General features: G+C 33.0%; 1 protein-coding gene and 1 long non-coding RNA gene across 2 annotated transcripts; both read left to right on the top strand.

Annotated features, from left to right (window-relative positions):
* The first annotated feature begins 2101 nt into the window (after positions 1–2101).
* Positions 2102–8609, top strand: LOC127713018 (uncharacterized). The gene is made up of 2 exons (XM_052219617.1): positions 2102–2149; positions 6492–8609. Exon 2 carries the CDS (start codon positions 7170–7172, stop codon positions 8169–8171), a length of 1002 nt encoding a protein of 333 aa, XP_052075577.1. The 5' UTR covers positions 2102–2149; positions 6492–7169; the 3' UTR covers positions 8172–8609.
* A 5265-nt stretch (positions 8610–13874) lies between these two features.
* Positions 13875–17946, top strand: LOC127713019 (uncharacterized). Its single transcript, XR_007987363.1, has 2 exons — positions 13875–13915; positions 16227–17946. It is a non-coding gene; the product is annotated as an uncharacterized LOC127713019 (long non-coding RNA).
* The last annotated feature ends 222 nt before the right edge of the window (positions 17947–18168 follow it).

The following is an 18168-nucleotide window of genomic DNA, read 5'->3' as shown; positions in this document are numbered from 1 at the left end:
CATAAGTACAAGCCCTGTGTGTCCGTTGTATGGATTTGTAACATATGTTCATTTAAATATATCAACTAGACATTTAAATTGCAACCCATTGGTAGACGAGAGGTTTCGTCGATGTGTTGATGTCAGTCACACATTGCAGATTTCAAGGAGGGGTTTTATTCCCAGTGAAGGTATATAACAACTACAAAAAATAAAGGTAAGTTTTTAAATTAATTCCATTAGTGAACTGAAATCAGTAAAATTCGCCAATTCAAACTTAATAAAATTAGTCACCCAAAGGAAACAATTGAATGTAATTTGGTGTGTCCATTTAAGCGACAGATTTAGGAAGCGTTGATTCTAGAAAGAATCCACGATAAATGAATAGGCTGACGTGACGACAATGGTTTAAGTTAAATCCCATCCTTTTTTCTATCAGGGGTGATCTCAGACGGATCATCCCTGCCAGATCACCCAAACTTGAGTTTCTTTGTTTTGCATGCTTTCTGTTGTTTTGAAACATTTTGGCGGGAATGCCTAATCCACAATAAAACTAAGAATTATTTATTGAGAAAAGACACACTTTCGAAATTTATGTAGAAAAAATCCATTGTCTATGCTGGGATTCGAACCCAAAACCTTTAGCAAATCAACCCTACACCAGGACGACTGGATACAAACTCTCGGTAATTTAACATATTTAAAGGAAGCAAGATATTTTCATAAGTAGGGCGAATTAGTAGACCTTTATTCAGTGGGATTTCAACCCTTTTCATAAATAAGGCGAGTTGTCAGACTGATTGTTCAATGAGGCTTAACCCTTTTTCATAAGTGGGTCGAGTTGGTAAACAAGAGTAGGGCGATTTTTTTAGAAAATGGCGATTAAGTGTGGGCCGATTGGCCAGTGGGGCGAGTTGAAATGGTTTAAACATCGTGTTCGGGGGTCATAAAGGGTATATATTATATAGTAATATATAAAGTATATTATAATGGCTGTGTGACGTTCTAAACTAGATTTTATGAATTGTAAATGGTTTTTCGTCTAATCTAAAACAAAGGCCATCGGGGTGATCTTACACTGACCACTGTGTCCTCGTGGGATAACTATTACAGAAGGCTCTACTGTCATTTAAACATACTTTGAATGAGATAATATCACCATCCTAAATTCATTATTCTAACATTTATTTCACAACAAAAAATCTTATAGATGACTCAATATTAGATCTGGTTTTGGAACAGAACTATACAAATCAGCAATGTATATTAATGAAGACCAAGCGTAAACCTCATTATGCCTTTGGTTTTATTTTATGTCGTTAGGGCTTGGAATAGTGTGTCCTTGAAGAAACTCCTAGCTGCACTTTTAGTCAAAACATTTTCAATAAAGTCTTATATGTTTGACACGCTGCTACATAATCCCTTATATTATAACATAATAGTGTGAACCGCAAGGCTCTAGTGTAGTTCGAATTTGACAGTATAACAAAATTAAAAATATGCATAAAGTATCTCTGAAATTCATGACATCCATGTCGGAAAAAAGTAGGCAGATTAATTGCCCTAAGTTTGATAGGTCATACAAAAGAATGGATATGGTTCGTAAATTTATGACAAAACAATCACTACAAGCTCTTTAAACAAATCAGTTACGGAAAGAAGTTGTTTATATCCCAAAGTAGCAATAATACCTCTGTTACGGAGCTAATATTCACCAACTGCAAGATCAATTATAAATTATATTTTTTTTTCACAAAAGATCTTTTGACTGAAAATTATCATAATTTAAAACTGAAATGTTAATGACTTATGAGGGTTTTTTACCAAAAGTTTTTTTTCCCTAAATTAATCCTTGTAATCGATTTAAGTAAGTGCATTATAACAAATATTATGCTTCTACGATTTAAAAATATTATAAAACATGGATGTGGACTTGAAGGCGATTTTCTTCCAATGTTATGACCGAATCATGTTGATTTGATTAGTCTGAATGTCTTATTACTGATTATAACAGCTATAAATAGACCAAAACACATGTATCTATGCGAATCTACACAAAGATACATAAAGTTAAGGTGAAGGTAGTAAATATTTACTAGTTATCTACCCTTTTCTCGCTCGACTGAATTCATGGTCGTACTGTAATGATATTGATAACGAAACTTATAAGGTAAGTTATATGTATATAACTAACTATTGAATTGTGAAATTGCAGTCTAGTAGTAGTTAAAGAAAACACGTAAATAATTCGAGGATATACTTCCTTGTACAATAATTTGAAGAAAAGGGCGGTTCAGTAGAAAGTTTTGGGGTATGTGTTTTAATTTGATTATTCTACAAACTACATATACTTACATGAAGCTTTATTAAAAGTCATCATGAATAAAGCAATTGAAAACATAATCTCTTGAGACCTTTTATTATCAACTAAACGAATGCAATTCAAACAATAAATACATAACAACACATGCAAGTTTGAATGGGGTTCCTTCATGTCTATATTCTTGACATTTGTCGGTCAGTTTTTTATAATCTATATTTTAGCCCAGTATTCTCTATTCTTTATATTTGAGCACCCCTTTATTTTGTTTTCTCTATTCTTTATATTTTCAACCCTTTATTCTGCACTGTTTGCCCATTATTCTCTATTCTGCAAACCTCATCCAGATCCTCATCCATGCGCAGATACGATTGAACATAGAAAGCCAGAGTTAATAATTTGCATGCATAGCTTAAACGTTTATTTTGAAGAATGCATTTGTGTGGGGAAAACAATTTAAAAGCAAAAGTAAAAGGGTTTGCAACATAAACAAACAGATAGACATTACATTAAATATCTGAGATAAGCAAACAGTAGCACGATAAGCTAACATAGAGTTGCCAGAATGAAAACAAAGCATAAAACAAAGAACATGACAGGATAAAAAGGAAATGCTGATTCTCTACTCAGCACTCCATGAGTCGACTCTGATAATGTGACCAAGTAGGATTGCAGACTGTTTATCTTTTTGCGAACTACGACATTCTGATCCAGGGCATCGTACTAGAAAGACAGAAATATTAATTATTTTATTATAAGTGAATTATTTCTCGTCCTGAATACAAATCAATTCATCGCTTTAAGTTTAACAGTGATAGAACAGTCGATGTTCCTTTGCTTTTTGTGTGTTTTCTTTTGTTTTTGCAATGCATGTATTGATTTTTGTCATGGATGGATATCCAATATCGTTGTTTTTCTATTATAGAAACATAGCTTTGGCAGTTAGATTTGTATATATACATTTATTTTATTAAGAGCAATTGATCATTTGTTGACTAAACAAACATTTCAAAATTGTACAAACCGAAGGATACACTTGGGTGTAGAAATATGGTCATCACTAGACATCTCCCATCAGATAATACATGCCATTCATTGGTCAAGATGGTCTTTCGTTTATTTGTATGGGATATATAAATACTCAGCCGCAACCGGTTGTAATGGACACGTTAATTAAATTGAAAACTTTGTAGATAGAAACTGTAAACAGCAACAATCGTTTTTCATTACAAGATCTACGAAAGTGCAATGCAATACGAATGCAACCATAAATTGATCAGTGTAGCATTTCTGTCTCTCACCTCTGAAACAGGTGAGCAATTCAAATCAGTAGCTACAAATGAAAACCCGTTAAAAGTCACACATTACCCAAAAAAAAGGTTATTCCCCTAGTGTTTTTTATTTGTGACTTTCAAAAAACACGTTTCTTCCAAGTACGCTCAAGCATTTTACATGAGTCACATAATATTCAATACGAACAAACAAATAAACAAACAAATATTAAATTTGCCAATCACGGCGACCAGAAAAAGCAAAATAATAACCAGCATAATTTTTAAACATAATATTTTAATAAAGAAAAAATGGATTTAACAAACAGTATGTCATGATTAGTTTTTACATGCACTATTAAAGTAAATGAAATAAATACATTTAGTTGGTAATATTAAAATATAGATGATATCACCAAACATGACACGGGTTATGTTCTTCTCATATATTTTATGACGGTATAATACTAAACCCCTAACAGGAGGGATTGTGCCTGATATTCATATGACGAAGACATAATCTTTCAATCAGTTTAATTGAGATCTGGACCTGGCATGTCAGTAACTGCTAGTAGTCTGTTGCTATTTATGTATTATTGTCATTTTGTTTATTTTTTTTTTGTTTCCTTTTCTGACATCGGACTCTGACTTCTCGTATACTGAGTTTTACTGTGCGTACTGTTGTGCGTCTGTTTTTTCTACCTTGGCTAGAGGTATAGGAGGAGGGTTGAGATCTCAAAAAACATGTTTAACCCCGCCGCATTTTTGCGCCTGTCCCAAGTCAGGAGCCTCTGGCCTTTGTTAGTCTTGTATCATTTTTAATTTTAGTTTCCTGTGTATAATTTGGAGTTACGTATGACGTCCATTATCATATACATATTTGTTTAGGGGCCAGCTGAAGGACGCCTCCGGGTGCGGGAGTTTCTCGCTGCACTGAAGACCTATATGTGGCCTTCAGCTGTTGTCACCTCTTTGGTCGGGTTGTTGTCTCTTTGACACATTCCCCATTTCCATTCTCAATTTTATTTGTTACTGTATACCTTTTACTAAGGATCACCTGAGATCACCCCCAGTTTTTGGTGGGGTTCGTGTTGCTTAGTCTTTTGTTTTCTATGTTGTGTCATCTGTACTATTATTTGTCTGTTTGTCTTTTTATTTTTGGCCATGGCGTTGTCAGTTTGTTTTCGATCTATGAGTTTGACTGTCCCTCTGGTATCTTTTTTCCCTCTTTTACTAGACATAAACAAAACTACTGGACAGCATACCTTTTTTATTATTAGTATTATAAATGTAAATGCAGTATATGCCTAACGTAGTAGAGATGAAACCTATGTGACATTTGAATAACACAGAGTGTAAATGATGTAGATTATATATTTGGTATTTAGTTCAATAACTGGAATCAAATCTCTAAACGATGTCCTCACTCACTCATCAGAAAGACAAACTACATATCAAGTTTAATAGTTTTATGTTTAATCAATACAGACTAAAATCAGCAAAGACCCATCGAAACAATATCTGATACAAAAATTTAATATCACTTTAGATATTTGGATGATATATTGGCTCTCAATATTGACGACTTCAATATGTACACTAAAGAGATTTATCCTCTTGAACATTTTGAACTTACTTTAAATAAAGCTAATACTAACAATGAACACTTCCCTTTACTAGATCTTGATATCTGTATCTTTAACGGGAAGCTTTATACTAAAATTTACGATAAAAGAGATGATTTTTCATCTCCTATTGTTATTTATACATTTTTAGATGGTGACCTTCCCTTGTTCGATTTTCTCGTGTATGTAGCTGCATATTTGATTTGAACGAAAGAAATATCTGTATTACTGGAAAAATATTACACCAGGGTTTTCAATATCACAATCTTGTCAAAATTTGATAAAATGTTATCATCGACTTAAGGACATCATTCGCAAACGTGCAGACATCTTAAACATTCAGGTATATCACATCCCATTTTTTAATTAAAATATTCTATACAAAGCACACAAATGTCGCCTTTAATTCACCTCAAAAGATCACCAAACCTTCAAACAGACTTATTCAGACGGGATATAGTTATGATACTGTTGTCAAGTTTATAAGATGGCTTTTAGAATTAACAGTGATTAACTCATAGAGTCGCAAATAGACACATTTATTCTAAAACCAGTTGATGGCATGATTCGGGTTATGCTCTTCACGTATAATTTGGGAAGGCATGATACTCAACCCCTAACGGGAGGGAGTGTTCTTGACTTTCATATTTAGATTAGTTTAATTGCGGTCTAGAGCTGTCATGTCAGTAACTGCTAGTAACTGCTAGTAGTCCTTTGTTAATTTATGTTGATCATTGTCATTTAGCTTAGTTTCTTCTGTTACCTATTCTAACATCGGACTCGGACTTCTTTTAAACTAAGTTTTACTGTGCGTATTGCTGTGTGTTTGTGTATTCCACATTGGCTAGATGTATAGGGAAAATCTCACAAATCATGTTTAACACCGCCGCATTTATGCCCTTGTCCAAGTCAGGAACCTCTAGCCTTTGTTAGTCTTGTGTGTTTTTTAATTGCTGTACTAGTATATATTATTGTTTAGGGTCAGCTGAAGTCCGCCTCCGGGTGCAGGATATTTAACGCTGCGTTGAAGACCCATTGGTGGTCTTTGGCTATTTTCAGCTCTTTGGAGGGGTTGGTGTCTCCATTCTCAATTCTAAGAAATGTGGACGAATTTTCAATTGATGGTAAATCTTATAACCATATGAAATATTTTAAATGCACTGCTTTTTTGCGTTCACTAACATTTATTTAATCGCACATTTATGTTATGTCAGTAATCACTGATTCGTGAAGGGTACATAATGCGCTCTTTAATTGGTAGCCATTTTAAAATTTGACATGTATTGTCTTTTCAAGGAAATGGCTTCAAAATCCTCAAACAAGTTTTGTGGAATCTGTTCTAGAAGAAGTATATCCAACAAAGCTGTAAAGTACTGTACACACTGCGAGGATGCTCTTTGTTCAGACTGTGAAGATTATCACGGAAATATTAAAACTTTTGATACACACCATATGATAGATATTGATATCATTGAGGGTAAACCATTTGTTGTCAGTACATCCTGCAAGGTTCACCCAGATATGGTTTTAGAATATTTTTGCTCCGACCATGATACGTTGTGCTGTCGGTCATGTATGGCTAGTGCTCATCGCTCATGTGAAAAGGTACTTCCAACTGAAGTATCTGCAAAAGGGGTCAAAAGTTCAGCCAGGTATGAAGAAATTGTCAAAGATGTCACTACATTAAATTCCGCAGTAAACGAACTGGAAGATAAAAAGAAAAAGTCAACTGTCAGTCTTAAAGATAGTAAGATGACTGTTCAACAAGACGTTAAAAACTTCAAAGCACGATTGCTAAAACGCATTGAAGACAATGAAGCAACTTTTATGTCTGAAATAAACAAAATCCATACAGATCTCTAAAACGAAGCAAACGACAATCTTGAAAAGATATGTGAACAAAGAAGAAAGATACAAAATATTGCTGAACAGTTTGAAACTATATCGAACCATGGATGTGAAAGTCAAATATTTATGCTGATAAATAAGATTAAAGACGAACTGAACTGCCATGCAAATGATTTTCAGGAACTGCTGTCGTCACAAAAAGATGTCTCTGTCTCTTTTAAACAGTCCGATTTGCAGTTCGTTATGAAATCACAAGGTTCGGTTGAAATCAAACAAGCTTCCATTGATGTCAAATACCAACTATGTAAGATTCAGCAAGCGCAATGTTTGCAACAACAGATAAAGCTTCCATCTAAATTTTTGCTAGATGTTAGATTTAGTGTACCTTATTCAAACCTTGTAGGCATAAGTGTGTCAAAAGACAATAGATTGTTCGTGTGTAATCATTTTAACTCCAGTTTATTTGTTATGTCAGACAAAGGCAAAACATTGGAAACAGTTCAAATGGACGGGAAACAGTGGGGAATAGCTATGGAGGAAGACAAGAATACAGTATGGGTCACACTACCACAAAAACAGTCCGTTCAGTCAGTAGATATGCTTACAATGAAGAAGCGTCGCCTGATTAAAGTACCATCGTGTGACTCTCACTTATATGTATATGGTATTGCTATTATTGACGAACAAATTGCTGTAGGTGGGTTCGGCAAAATACACATTATCAGCAAAACCGGTGACCTAAAGAAGTCACTTGAGGTTGGAAAAAGTCTAGTTTACTCCATTTCAGTTGGTCATACACATCAACTTTACTATGCTCAGGCTGATACAGGAAAATCTACATTAAAAAGCGTTAAACTAGATGGAACAATTGCGTCTATCTGTGCTGAAGGTATTGAAAACATGACTGATTTTAAAAGCGACAAATTAGGAAATGTTTACATTCTGGAATCAACATCATCAAATCTTAAGCTGTTTTCGTTTGAAAATAAATCTCTTAAAACTATACTGACATCAAAAGATGGACTTAAAGGACCATATGGTTTGGCTTTCAGTAAAGATTTTTCTAAACTGTTTATTTCAAATTGCACTGCCGGTGAGATATTGGTATTTTTGTGTAATCAGAAATAAAAAACAATGTAAGTTATATAGCAAACGAAAATTAAACCTCTGTATGTTATGTATGCCTATATGAGGTCGGGGAAAGTATACCAACTTATTATGGCCATAGAAAAATGTAGTAAAGAAGAAAAATTTTGATGAGTGCACAACAGTGATTGATTGGTACAGTTTGATAATTGTGAAAATTAATGATAGTTACATAATTTGATAAATACAACTGAGTTTTAATATTCCTTTAATAGTGACATGGAGAAGGGTGTATACAGGCAAAAGACATATGTCTAAAATACTAGAACGTAACAAATATTTCAGAATAATATTGCTGTTCATTATAATGTTAGTTTGTATTGGAAGGTGTTCCTTGATAATACACGATATATCTACATTTTTTTACTAGATAAAGTCAATATACGTATAAATTTAGTACACTGTCCTTTCGTCAATCGGACACGATTGAAATGTGTCTCAAACATGGAAACTGGAGTATTGGAACGTTTAACTCACATTGTCTGAAAAAAGATGGTTTATGCTTTTGTCGTATTTTTTCGAAATTTTTTTTTCGGATATCTCAAATGAAACTGAAAAACCAATTGAAACAAAACATCGGTAATCATCATTGTTACATCTTTATATAAAATTATACCAAGTGATACTAAATTATTTACAATTCAATATATTTAAGAACATGCTCTACAAATATATTGACTGTGGAGGTGAAGTCTTTGGTTGTCTTGCGCTTTTAATACGAACAAAATATAAATGTCAAAATGTTAAATCTTAAATGACGGATTACCAGTATTAATTTCTGCTGAAGGTCGTAGGTTCTCTCCGGGTACTCCGGCTTCCTCTACAAAAAAAATGCATGGCCACCAAAAATATTAGTTAGCCAATAAAGCTGAAAGTGTAAAAACACCAAAAATTAATAAATCCTTCAGAAAATTATTTTGTGAACTAGGATGTTACAAATATGACCCAATGTATCGATGAAGAGAAAAGCAGTGTTCAAAACATATCAAATTGACATAATTTCGTGCGGATGTTCATGTAATCTTTTCCACTGGAATATCCAAAATATCCAAAATATCTCCAAAAGATTCTGTTGAGCCTTGAAAAAATGTCTACTTGCACTATACGATTAGTTTGTTTTAACTAAAGCTCTCAATTCAGTTCAAAATTTCAGAATATAAGGATTGAAAAGCGTTTACCAAACATCGCTAAAATAAATGTATAAAGCTAATTTTAACGTTATAAAAAACAATGCTTTAAAATAACGAACAGCACGCTAAATAACATATTAAGAAAATAAAATATTGAAGCTTCGAACACGTGAGAGATTTTAATTGGGCAATTAAAACCATAAGTCATGATCCCAAGACCACAGCATTACCCCCCCCCCCCCCCCCATCTTCAAAAACAAAAAACAAACGAAAGGAATACTAAGGCCCGCAGAATTTATTATGAATAAATTTCATTTTGGCCATTAAACGTCAATTGTAAAGCGGATGTTTTTTTATTGTTCTCTTGGTGTCCTCTTTCCTTTTATTGATGCAGTAGGCAATACAAAATATCAATACTATGTTTCCATGTTAGATGAACAATTTTGTGTTTTATAATCTAAAGATTAATCAGTAGTCCGTCTATGTCGATATCAGTTTTCCACATAAGTGTCGATTTCAGATGGGAACATATCGATTATTAATTATCCAATAGTCTGTTATATGAAAATTATTATGTAATACAAGTTTACGCCATGGTTAAGTGAATAATATTTAGATTACCATAAAGGTAAACACTGAGGGGGATATAAAATATGTTTAGTGTTGAAGAAAATATTCAATGAATCGATTCATATAAGGTAGGGATTGTTTGTGTTCAGTAAAAGGTTACAAAAAGCGTTCAAAGCAGAGACGGTCGTGACCTAAAACAATTTCGTTAGCCACCTTCTTCTATATATATATGGATAGTTGACCTTCCCATGAATAGAAACAAGTGCCTGTGCAAACATTTGTTTCCGATGCATCAAATTCGCGTTTTTTAAGTTACTAAATTTGACGTCTTATATATTTATCTTCGTCGCAAAGAAAGCGCAAATACCAAAGGGACATTCAAACTCATAAGTCGGAAATAACTTAAAGTGTAAACATCACAGCATAAACAAAAAACGACCAAATGACAAACAACAGTATACAACACACAGCCAAAAAGACTAAAGATTCCAGTGTTTGGGAAGGTCTAGTGCCATGCACATATTGCACTTTTTGGACCAGAAATGGTGCATATAGCATGTAGAGTTACCAATGTCAGCGCCAGTGTGGCGCACACTTTTTCGCAGCGTATCTAAACGTTTAGATATCGTCAAATGTATTTCAGATCGTGTTTCGTGTCACCATATTAATGTACAAAACTTTTTTGTGTTCCCGCCAATGACAGGAGCACCACCCACAGTTCTTGGCTGTCTCGGGATTTTCAATTATGTAATTAAGGATATCAATGTGCGGAATATCTGATTACCTAAAAAACGTAATTAATCATCATCCATGATCTAAATTTTCAAAATAAACAACTTTAATTCTGTGAAAGTTGGCTAGTACGGACGAGAAATTTTCTCAAATTATAATCTTCAAAGTAATCTTGCTGTAATTTCTATTGAAAACCCAAGGTTTTTTTTTTAATATAGTATTTGTCTACAAGAGGTGCTTAACTGTCATTGTCAATTTTTATGGTCTGTAACATGGTTCGTTTATAAAGTTTGTAAACACACCTACAGCTAATATGTTTTGTCTTCTGACCCTTCTGTCTTTTTTTGGTTGCGATAAAATAATAATAATTATACAAGAAATGCATAGGAAATGCATACAACATCCTATAATACGGAACTTCGGGAAGAAAGTTTGGCAGTCCACGAAGACCCAAATTTAATGTCAAAAGAACATGAACTTGACCAAGGTGACAGTACCAGAATTAACATTGTAAATAAAGATATTTGTAAATATCGCCCAGTTTGCGAAAAGTTTTTGCCCTGGTTACTGTATGCTGGCATCAAAATGTATTGTGAATCTTGCCAAAAATCATTTCAACTAACTTAGAATTTAATTGTTCTACTTTTCTCATTAAGATTAATTTCTTCTTTCTTCAATCTTGTGCCACAAAATCTAGATCAGCTACTTTTAGTCTGCCATTGTAATAGTTCTAGTCACCCAGTTTATTATTTTTGCCCAATAATAATACAGAGTAACAATTATTATTTTCATCTTCTATTATGTTACTACTATGATTGTACATGGTGTATTGTACTGTATGATTTGATATTTATATAATATATTATACTTGTATGTTCAAGTGTCGTGTTCTCTCAAATGAATGAAATTTAATCAAATATCGTAGATTTTTCAATAATTAAAAGTACAGGTTTTAAACATCAGTCCAGATGAGATGTCTATTTTTGATTTCAGTATTTCTTTATGATTCTGTTGTGTTTTCTGTTCATATGTTGTTGTTTTATAGTTTTTATTATAAGTCTTAAAAAGTTTTATTTCTGAGTGATAACGTTACATTTCATTGACAAATACGATGTCATTCTTAGTTACATCAGAGAAATATATTTTTTGTATGTCTTTGGCCAAATAAATCACCATGAACTAAAATTACTTTTATTCACTGAAACTACAAAAGCACAGGAACAATATCCCTGATATCAATTAAACTCATAAAGGTTAGTACCTCTTTGTTGAAACATACACTTTTTTTAAATTTGTTGTTAAACGAATGACCCACTCATTTGACAACATTGCCCATTATTTCTAAAAATGAGCCATAGATTTATTTTTTTTGCGGGGGCGGGGGACCCTGGGTCCATAGATAAAAAATCTTTTCGGATTACTGGAGACTGACAAACAAAAACCCCACCAAAAACCGGGGTTATAAGTTAACAACTATCAAACAAAATACATATCACAAAGCAGGCTATAATAGTCTCCAAAAATTACAAATGAAACAATTCAAAAACGTACGGCCTGATTGATTTACAAAACAATAAACGAAAAACAAATATGATATACTTAAACTACCAATCAAACCCTGAATGACATGCTCTAAGTTATAAAAATCAGTTGGAATATGTTTAACTCAGTAAATAGTGTCCATTTCAAGGGTTGGCCATCCCTCACATTCATATCGCATATCCAATTTCAAATTCTAACAAATATAAGCAAAGATGCTTAACATGATGTGGCAGATATTTCGTTTGATTGTTTCCGTTAAATCTATTCACAACTTTCGTAGAATGTGGACTATTTACAGCTTGTTTTATTGTATAGACACTTGTTTTAGTTGAATACTGTATGTTGCGCTATAGAATGTGTTTTGTTATTTTTCGTCGTTTGGTGCAGTTTCATGGACGTATACCCAACTTTTTTTTTTGAGAAATATATTAATACTAATTCAAGCACGCATGCAAATTGCACACAGAAATATAACTTGCCCATTTAAACAGTTCGTATGTGTTTGTTCCTAAATATAGCCATAGAAGCCGGTCTTTTAACTTATCATGTTTCAATAATATTTAAAAATATTTAGACAGTCGGTAAGCTTTGTGATCATGTGAAAAATAAAAAAAAAATAAAATTATATTTACTTTATATAAAATATAGCCAATGAGACAAAAATAAGTTCAAATGAAGTGAATGTGAGCAATTATAGGCAAACGTACGTCCTTCAACAATGAAAAGAACCCATACTGTATAGTCGGATATAAAAAGCACGGACATAAAAAAGGTACAAAACATTGTATGTTTGATCAATTGAAGCTTTGCATTTAAGGCTTACAATACAAAAATTATTACATTAGTTTGGTTTCTCCACGAAATTTTGATACAAATTACCATAAATCAGTATGCACCATCGAAATATGGAAAGAAAATATCCCTTCCGGACTTACATGTACCTGTCAGCATAATTCAATTTGATTTTACTCTGTTTTAATGCAACAATTCAATAATTTGTCGAAAAAATACATAACTTTTTTCCAAAAAAAAAAAATATCTAATCCGGTTATTTTTAAAATGTTCCTTAGTTTATTATAAACTTTTAAGGTAATAAAAAAGTCGACGGAAAAATTAGATAAACGTGATAACAAATCATGATCATGCACTTATTGCCGACAGAAATCCACGAACAGCTTTTTTGAAAATAAATAAAGGTAGTAGTATATCGCTTTTAAATAGTAATAAATCGATCAAGCGAAAACTAATCCGGGTTAGAACTAAATCCGAGGGAAACACATCAACTATAAGAGGAAAACAACGGAACAACAGAAACACTGAACTGCACTTAAACAAAATCAAACGCCAACAATCATAGAAAGGGACTGTTTGATAACAACCGCCGTATTCCTAGATGGCTCAATATCAATGTTTTGGGAATATACGAATCAGTTATGTGTAATATCTAGTTTTAATGTCTTATAATTTAATTTTGGATGTAACATGTCTTCTCATTGGCTGATAGTTTTTGTCTATCAGCTCATAGACAAAATTTTGTCATGAAACCGTGACGTCATTACTGTTTTTTTCATGATTTACTCCTTATACATGGAATTTAGAATTAAAATATAAGGAACGACTGCAATATAGTTTCTCTTTACGAATTAACACGCGTGTTATTCAGTGTACACCACATTTTTTATATTATTTCTTCATAGACTGAAAAGACTGAATACATGGGCGTACTGTGATAACATTAATTACGAAACTGAGGTAAATTGACAGTAATTAATCAATTACATAAGTGTGTAATTGCAGTTTAGTCACAAATTACAATTTGTAAAATAAGTACAAGTAAGCAAACATTTAATAATCATGGAACAATACGTCAAAACAGGATAAACTTCCTGGTACAATAAGTTATTTCATTGTGTCTTCGTATCAGTTACTGAATTTGTACATCAACGTCTCCATATGCCGGTCTATATTTATTGCAATTGCTTCATTTACACTAGCTTGCAGATTGTTCCAATCGTTTATTACGCGTTGTGAAAACTGTTTCAAACGAAATGTTGTGTTACATATAGGCTCGATAGTATGTAATTAAGTCCACGGATATCAGAGGCGGGATGCCAGGTCATTTTACCGATTCCACTCCAAACTTTGTTTAGTGTGGTGGCCCTTGGCCCCTTGGCCCCTTTTCCATAATCCTGGATCCGCATCAGGGTATAAGTCCTAATCACAGTTATAACACTATTTTTTTCGTATCATATCAACACGACTCATTCTGTGAGTAAGAGAAGGGTATTTGAGTACTTTTGATCTTTAATAACATAACACACATATCAGGAATTAATTTAGGTTCTCTCATTTGCCCTTTTTCAACAGAAATGATATCTCTTCTTTAATGCTTGTTTCATTACGATGTTTCATATTCCAAACACGGTCGTGCAATACATAGTGCTAAAATGTAGATTGATCTTCAAAACTAAATGTCCTGTTAATCAAATCAAGAACAATATTGGCTTTATTGACTTTACTTGAAATATTCTGTGTAAATTTAAGATCCTTTAAAAATAAAATTTAAACAGAGAGAACAATATATATATTCATTTTTTTCTTCCTTGGTGTATGTCGTCGTAAAACTATTTTAATCTACTTCTTAACTACGAACCAATTTGAATAAAAGTTCACTTGATTTATCATTTAAGTAATATGAAACGAGTTTCTGGTGATAATAATGTGAAAGAACTTAAACAATGCATTTAAATGTTCTAAAAGAAGCCCCTCTTTAAACTGTTTTACATTCCTCACGATACAATAACGGCTAATCGACAAACAATATTTCATTCAGTAATTCTTAATAGAAAACAGAATTTAATAAAAGTGATGATAGTTCTAAATGCATGTTTTTAAATTTTGTCCATGCGTTTACCATTTGTTAGTTAAATGCAGGTATAATATCTTGAAAACCATATAAAACAGAAAATCAGACGAGGTGAATATTCCTATCCACTTACTTTAAAGAAGTTATTATCATCAAACGACAATGTTAAGTTAGTTTTAGCATTAAACCTTTGTATACAGACAGAAATTGTAAGCAATACGAAATGCTTAGTTAAGAAGGTCATTTGTTCACTGCCTCTTCAAAAGGTATTTGAGTGAGATGTATATGTTTAGATGTGATACATGAACTACCTTCTTAAAAAATATTTCGTGCTGTTACACCGTACTTTGAGGTTTCTCGTCTTACTTTGTCGATTTTCTATTCATTTCATAGTTGCTATTGGTTGGTACCTAGTATTGGGTTACGTAATCGGTGAACAGAGTGTCGACTGAAGTATTGGAATTTCCCGGGTCCTCGTCATGGATAGATTCAGGCGGCTTCTACTTCGTGTTGAGGTACAAGGGGAAAAATTGCTGCATTGCGTGCCTAGTTTGTGCAAAATACACTGAGTTTTATGAGAAAAAAACTTTTATGTGATGAATACTTTAAAGGATACTCTGGCAACATCCTGTACATCAACCACGTGGTTAATAAAGGAAATTATATGTTTTATGTGAATCTGATGTTAGGTGCAAACAGTCTTGAGTAGTGTGATAAATATCGAGTAGATGAGTTCTGACTTACCTGGTATGTAAAAGGGCGAAGACAAGTGAAAACACTTCTTCCCCGACCAGTATGTGTAAAGTGTACATCTGCATAAAGAGTGACGCACAAAAAATACAGATATCTAGCAATCTTTTGAAACATCACGATTCCCTTGAAAATAAATTGCTAGTTGACCTAGTAACAGTAGAGAAAAATTACTTCTTCATGCAATGTCCACATTACTCAAAAAGACACACTACATTTGGAGTTTGATAGGTATTTTTATCATTCAAGAATTATGGTCAATTTTTCAAATTTCAAACGATAACTCATAAACCCATATCAAAATTTTAACGCACGATTACGTTCTATCATAACATCTACGAATTGTGAATCTCTACATGATTTCAACACTAACTGATTTGTGGCGAAGTATTAAATGCATTCCTTCAGAAGCCATTTATACGTTTTTATTTATATTGTCTTTTCCAGGATATGGCGTCAAAATCCCCAAACATATTTTGTGGAACCTGTTCCAGACCAAGTAAATCCACCAAAGCTGTAAAGTTCTGTACAGACTGCATAGACGTGCTATGTTCAGATTGCGTAGATTTTCACGGAAGCATTAAAACTTTTGATACCCATCATATAATAGATATCAACGTCATTGAAGGTGAACCATTAGTTGTCAATGAATCTTGCAAAGTTCATCCCGATATGGTTTTAGAATATTTTCGCTCCGACCATGAATCGTTATGCTGTCGTTCATGTGTAAAGTTGGTTCCAATTGACATATTGGAAAAAGGGGTTAAAAGTTCAGCCATGTATGAAGAAATGGTCAAGGATGTCACTACATTAAGTTCCGCAGTAAACGAACTGGAAGATAAAAGCAAAAAGGTAATGATCAATCTTAAAGATAGTTAGCTGGCTGTTCAGCAAGATGTTAAAAACTTCAGAGCACGATTGGAAAAGCGCATTGAGAAAATTGAATCAGCTTTAATGTTTGAAATAGACAAAATGCATACAGACCTCTCAGATGAAGCAAACGACAACCTTGAAAATATCTGTGATCGAAGAAGAAAGATACAAAATATTTCTGAACAGTTTGAATATGTATCGAAAAATGGATCTGAGAGTCAAATATTTATGTTGATAAATAATATTAAAGAAGAACTGAACTTTCATACTAATGATTTTTTAAAAACTTCTGTGGTCCTAGAAAGATCTATCTGTTTCATTCGAAGAGTCCGATTTGTAGTCAGTTGCAAAATCATTTGGTTCAGTTGAAATCAAAGAGGCATTCCTTGTTTCCTTGATATCAAATAAAAACCATGTAAGGTTCAGCAAGCGCAATTCCTGCAACAGTAGAGAAAGCGTCCAACTTAACTTCAGCTAGATGTGAAATTAAAGGTGCCTGGTGAAAAAATCGTCGAGATAGGTGTGACAAAGGACAACAGATTATTCCTGTGTAATATGTATGGTTCGAGTTTATTTGTTATGGCGGACAAGGGCCATCAATTGGCAATAATTCAAATGGACGGGAAACAATAGATGTTAATACAGCATGGGTCACACTACCACTTTTAAGGTCCGTTTAGGTAGTAGATATGGCTACAATGAGGAAGGGTCGACTGGTTTAAGTACCAACGTATGAATCTTATGTATATGGTATTGCTGTTATTGACGACCAAATTGCTGTAAGTGGTTACGGCAAGATATCCATAATTAGTAAGATCGGTGGCTTAAGGAAGACACTTTATTTTAGGAAATATTCAGTTCACTCTTTATCAGTTTGACAAAACAATCAACTTTACTATGCTCATGCTTATATAGGAAAATCAACATTGAAAAGCGTAAGACTAGATTGAACAGTTGTCCCAATCTCTGCTGAAGATACTGACTACATGATCGCTGTTAAAAGCGACAAAAAAGGAAATGTATATTTTCTGGAATACAAAGCATCAAATCTTAAGCTGTTTTCATTTAAAGTTAAATCTTTTAAAACTATAAAACAACAAATGATGGACTAAATATACCCTATGGATTGGCTTTCAATAACGATTGTCTAAACTTTTCGTTTCAAATTACTCTGCCGGTGAGATATTGGTAATGTTGTGTAATAAGAAATTACAGACTTGTTAGTTTTATAGTGAAGAAAAGTTATATCTTTATACGTTAGTATTTTAGAAATAAAAAAAGTATTTCAATCTTTTTTTTGGCCATAGAAAATTAGTAATGAGAAAAGTATATAATAAAAAATCATAATAATAGTGTTTTTTTTACAATTTATAACCCTGACAGTTTATTGGAATGTGTTCCTTAATATTCAACGATACCACTACAATTTGTTATAGCTAAAAAGTCATTAGTGCTTTAGTCTTCACTTGGTATCCGTCGTCGTTGTCCGTCCGTCATCCGTCGTCGTAACTTTAAA

This window comes from Mytilus californianus, unplaced genomic scaffold, assembly GCF_021869535.1.
Source record: "Mytilus californianus isolate M0D057914Y unplaced genomic scaffold, xbMytCali1.0.p SCAF_8, whole genome shotgun sequence".
Lineage (NCBI taxonomy): Eukaryota > Metazoa > Mollusca > Bivalvia > Mytilida > Mytilidae > Mytilus > Mytilus californianus.
This window is presented reverse-complemented; position numbering and strand designations above follow the sequence as displayed.

Coding starts and splice junctions, on each gene's coding strand:
- LOC127713018 (XM_052219617.1), top strand. CDS start 7,170: ATGCTGATAAATAAGATTAAAGACGAACTGAACTGCCATGCAAATGAT.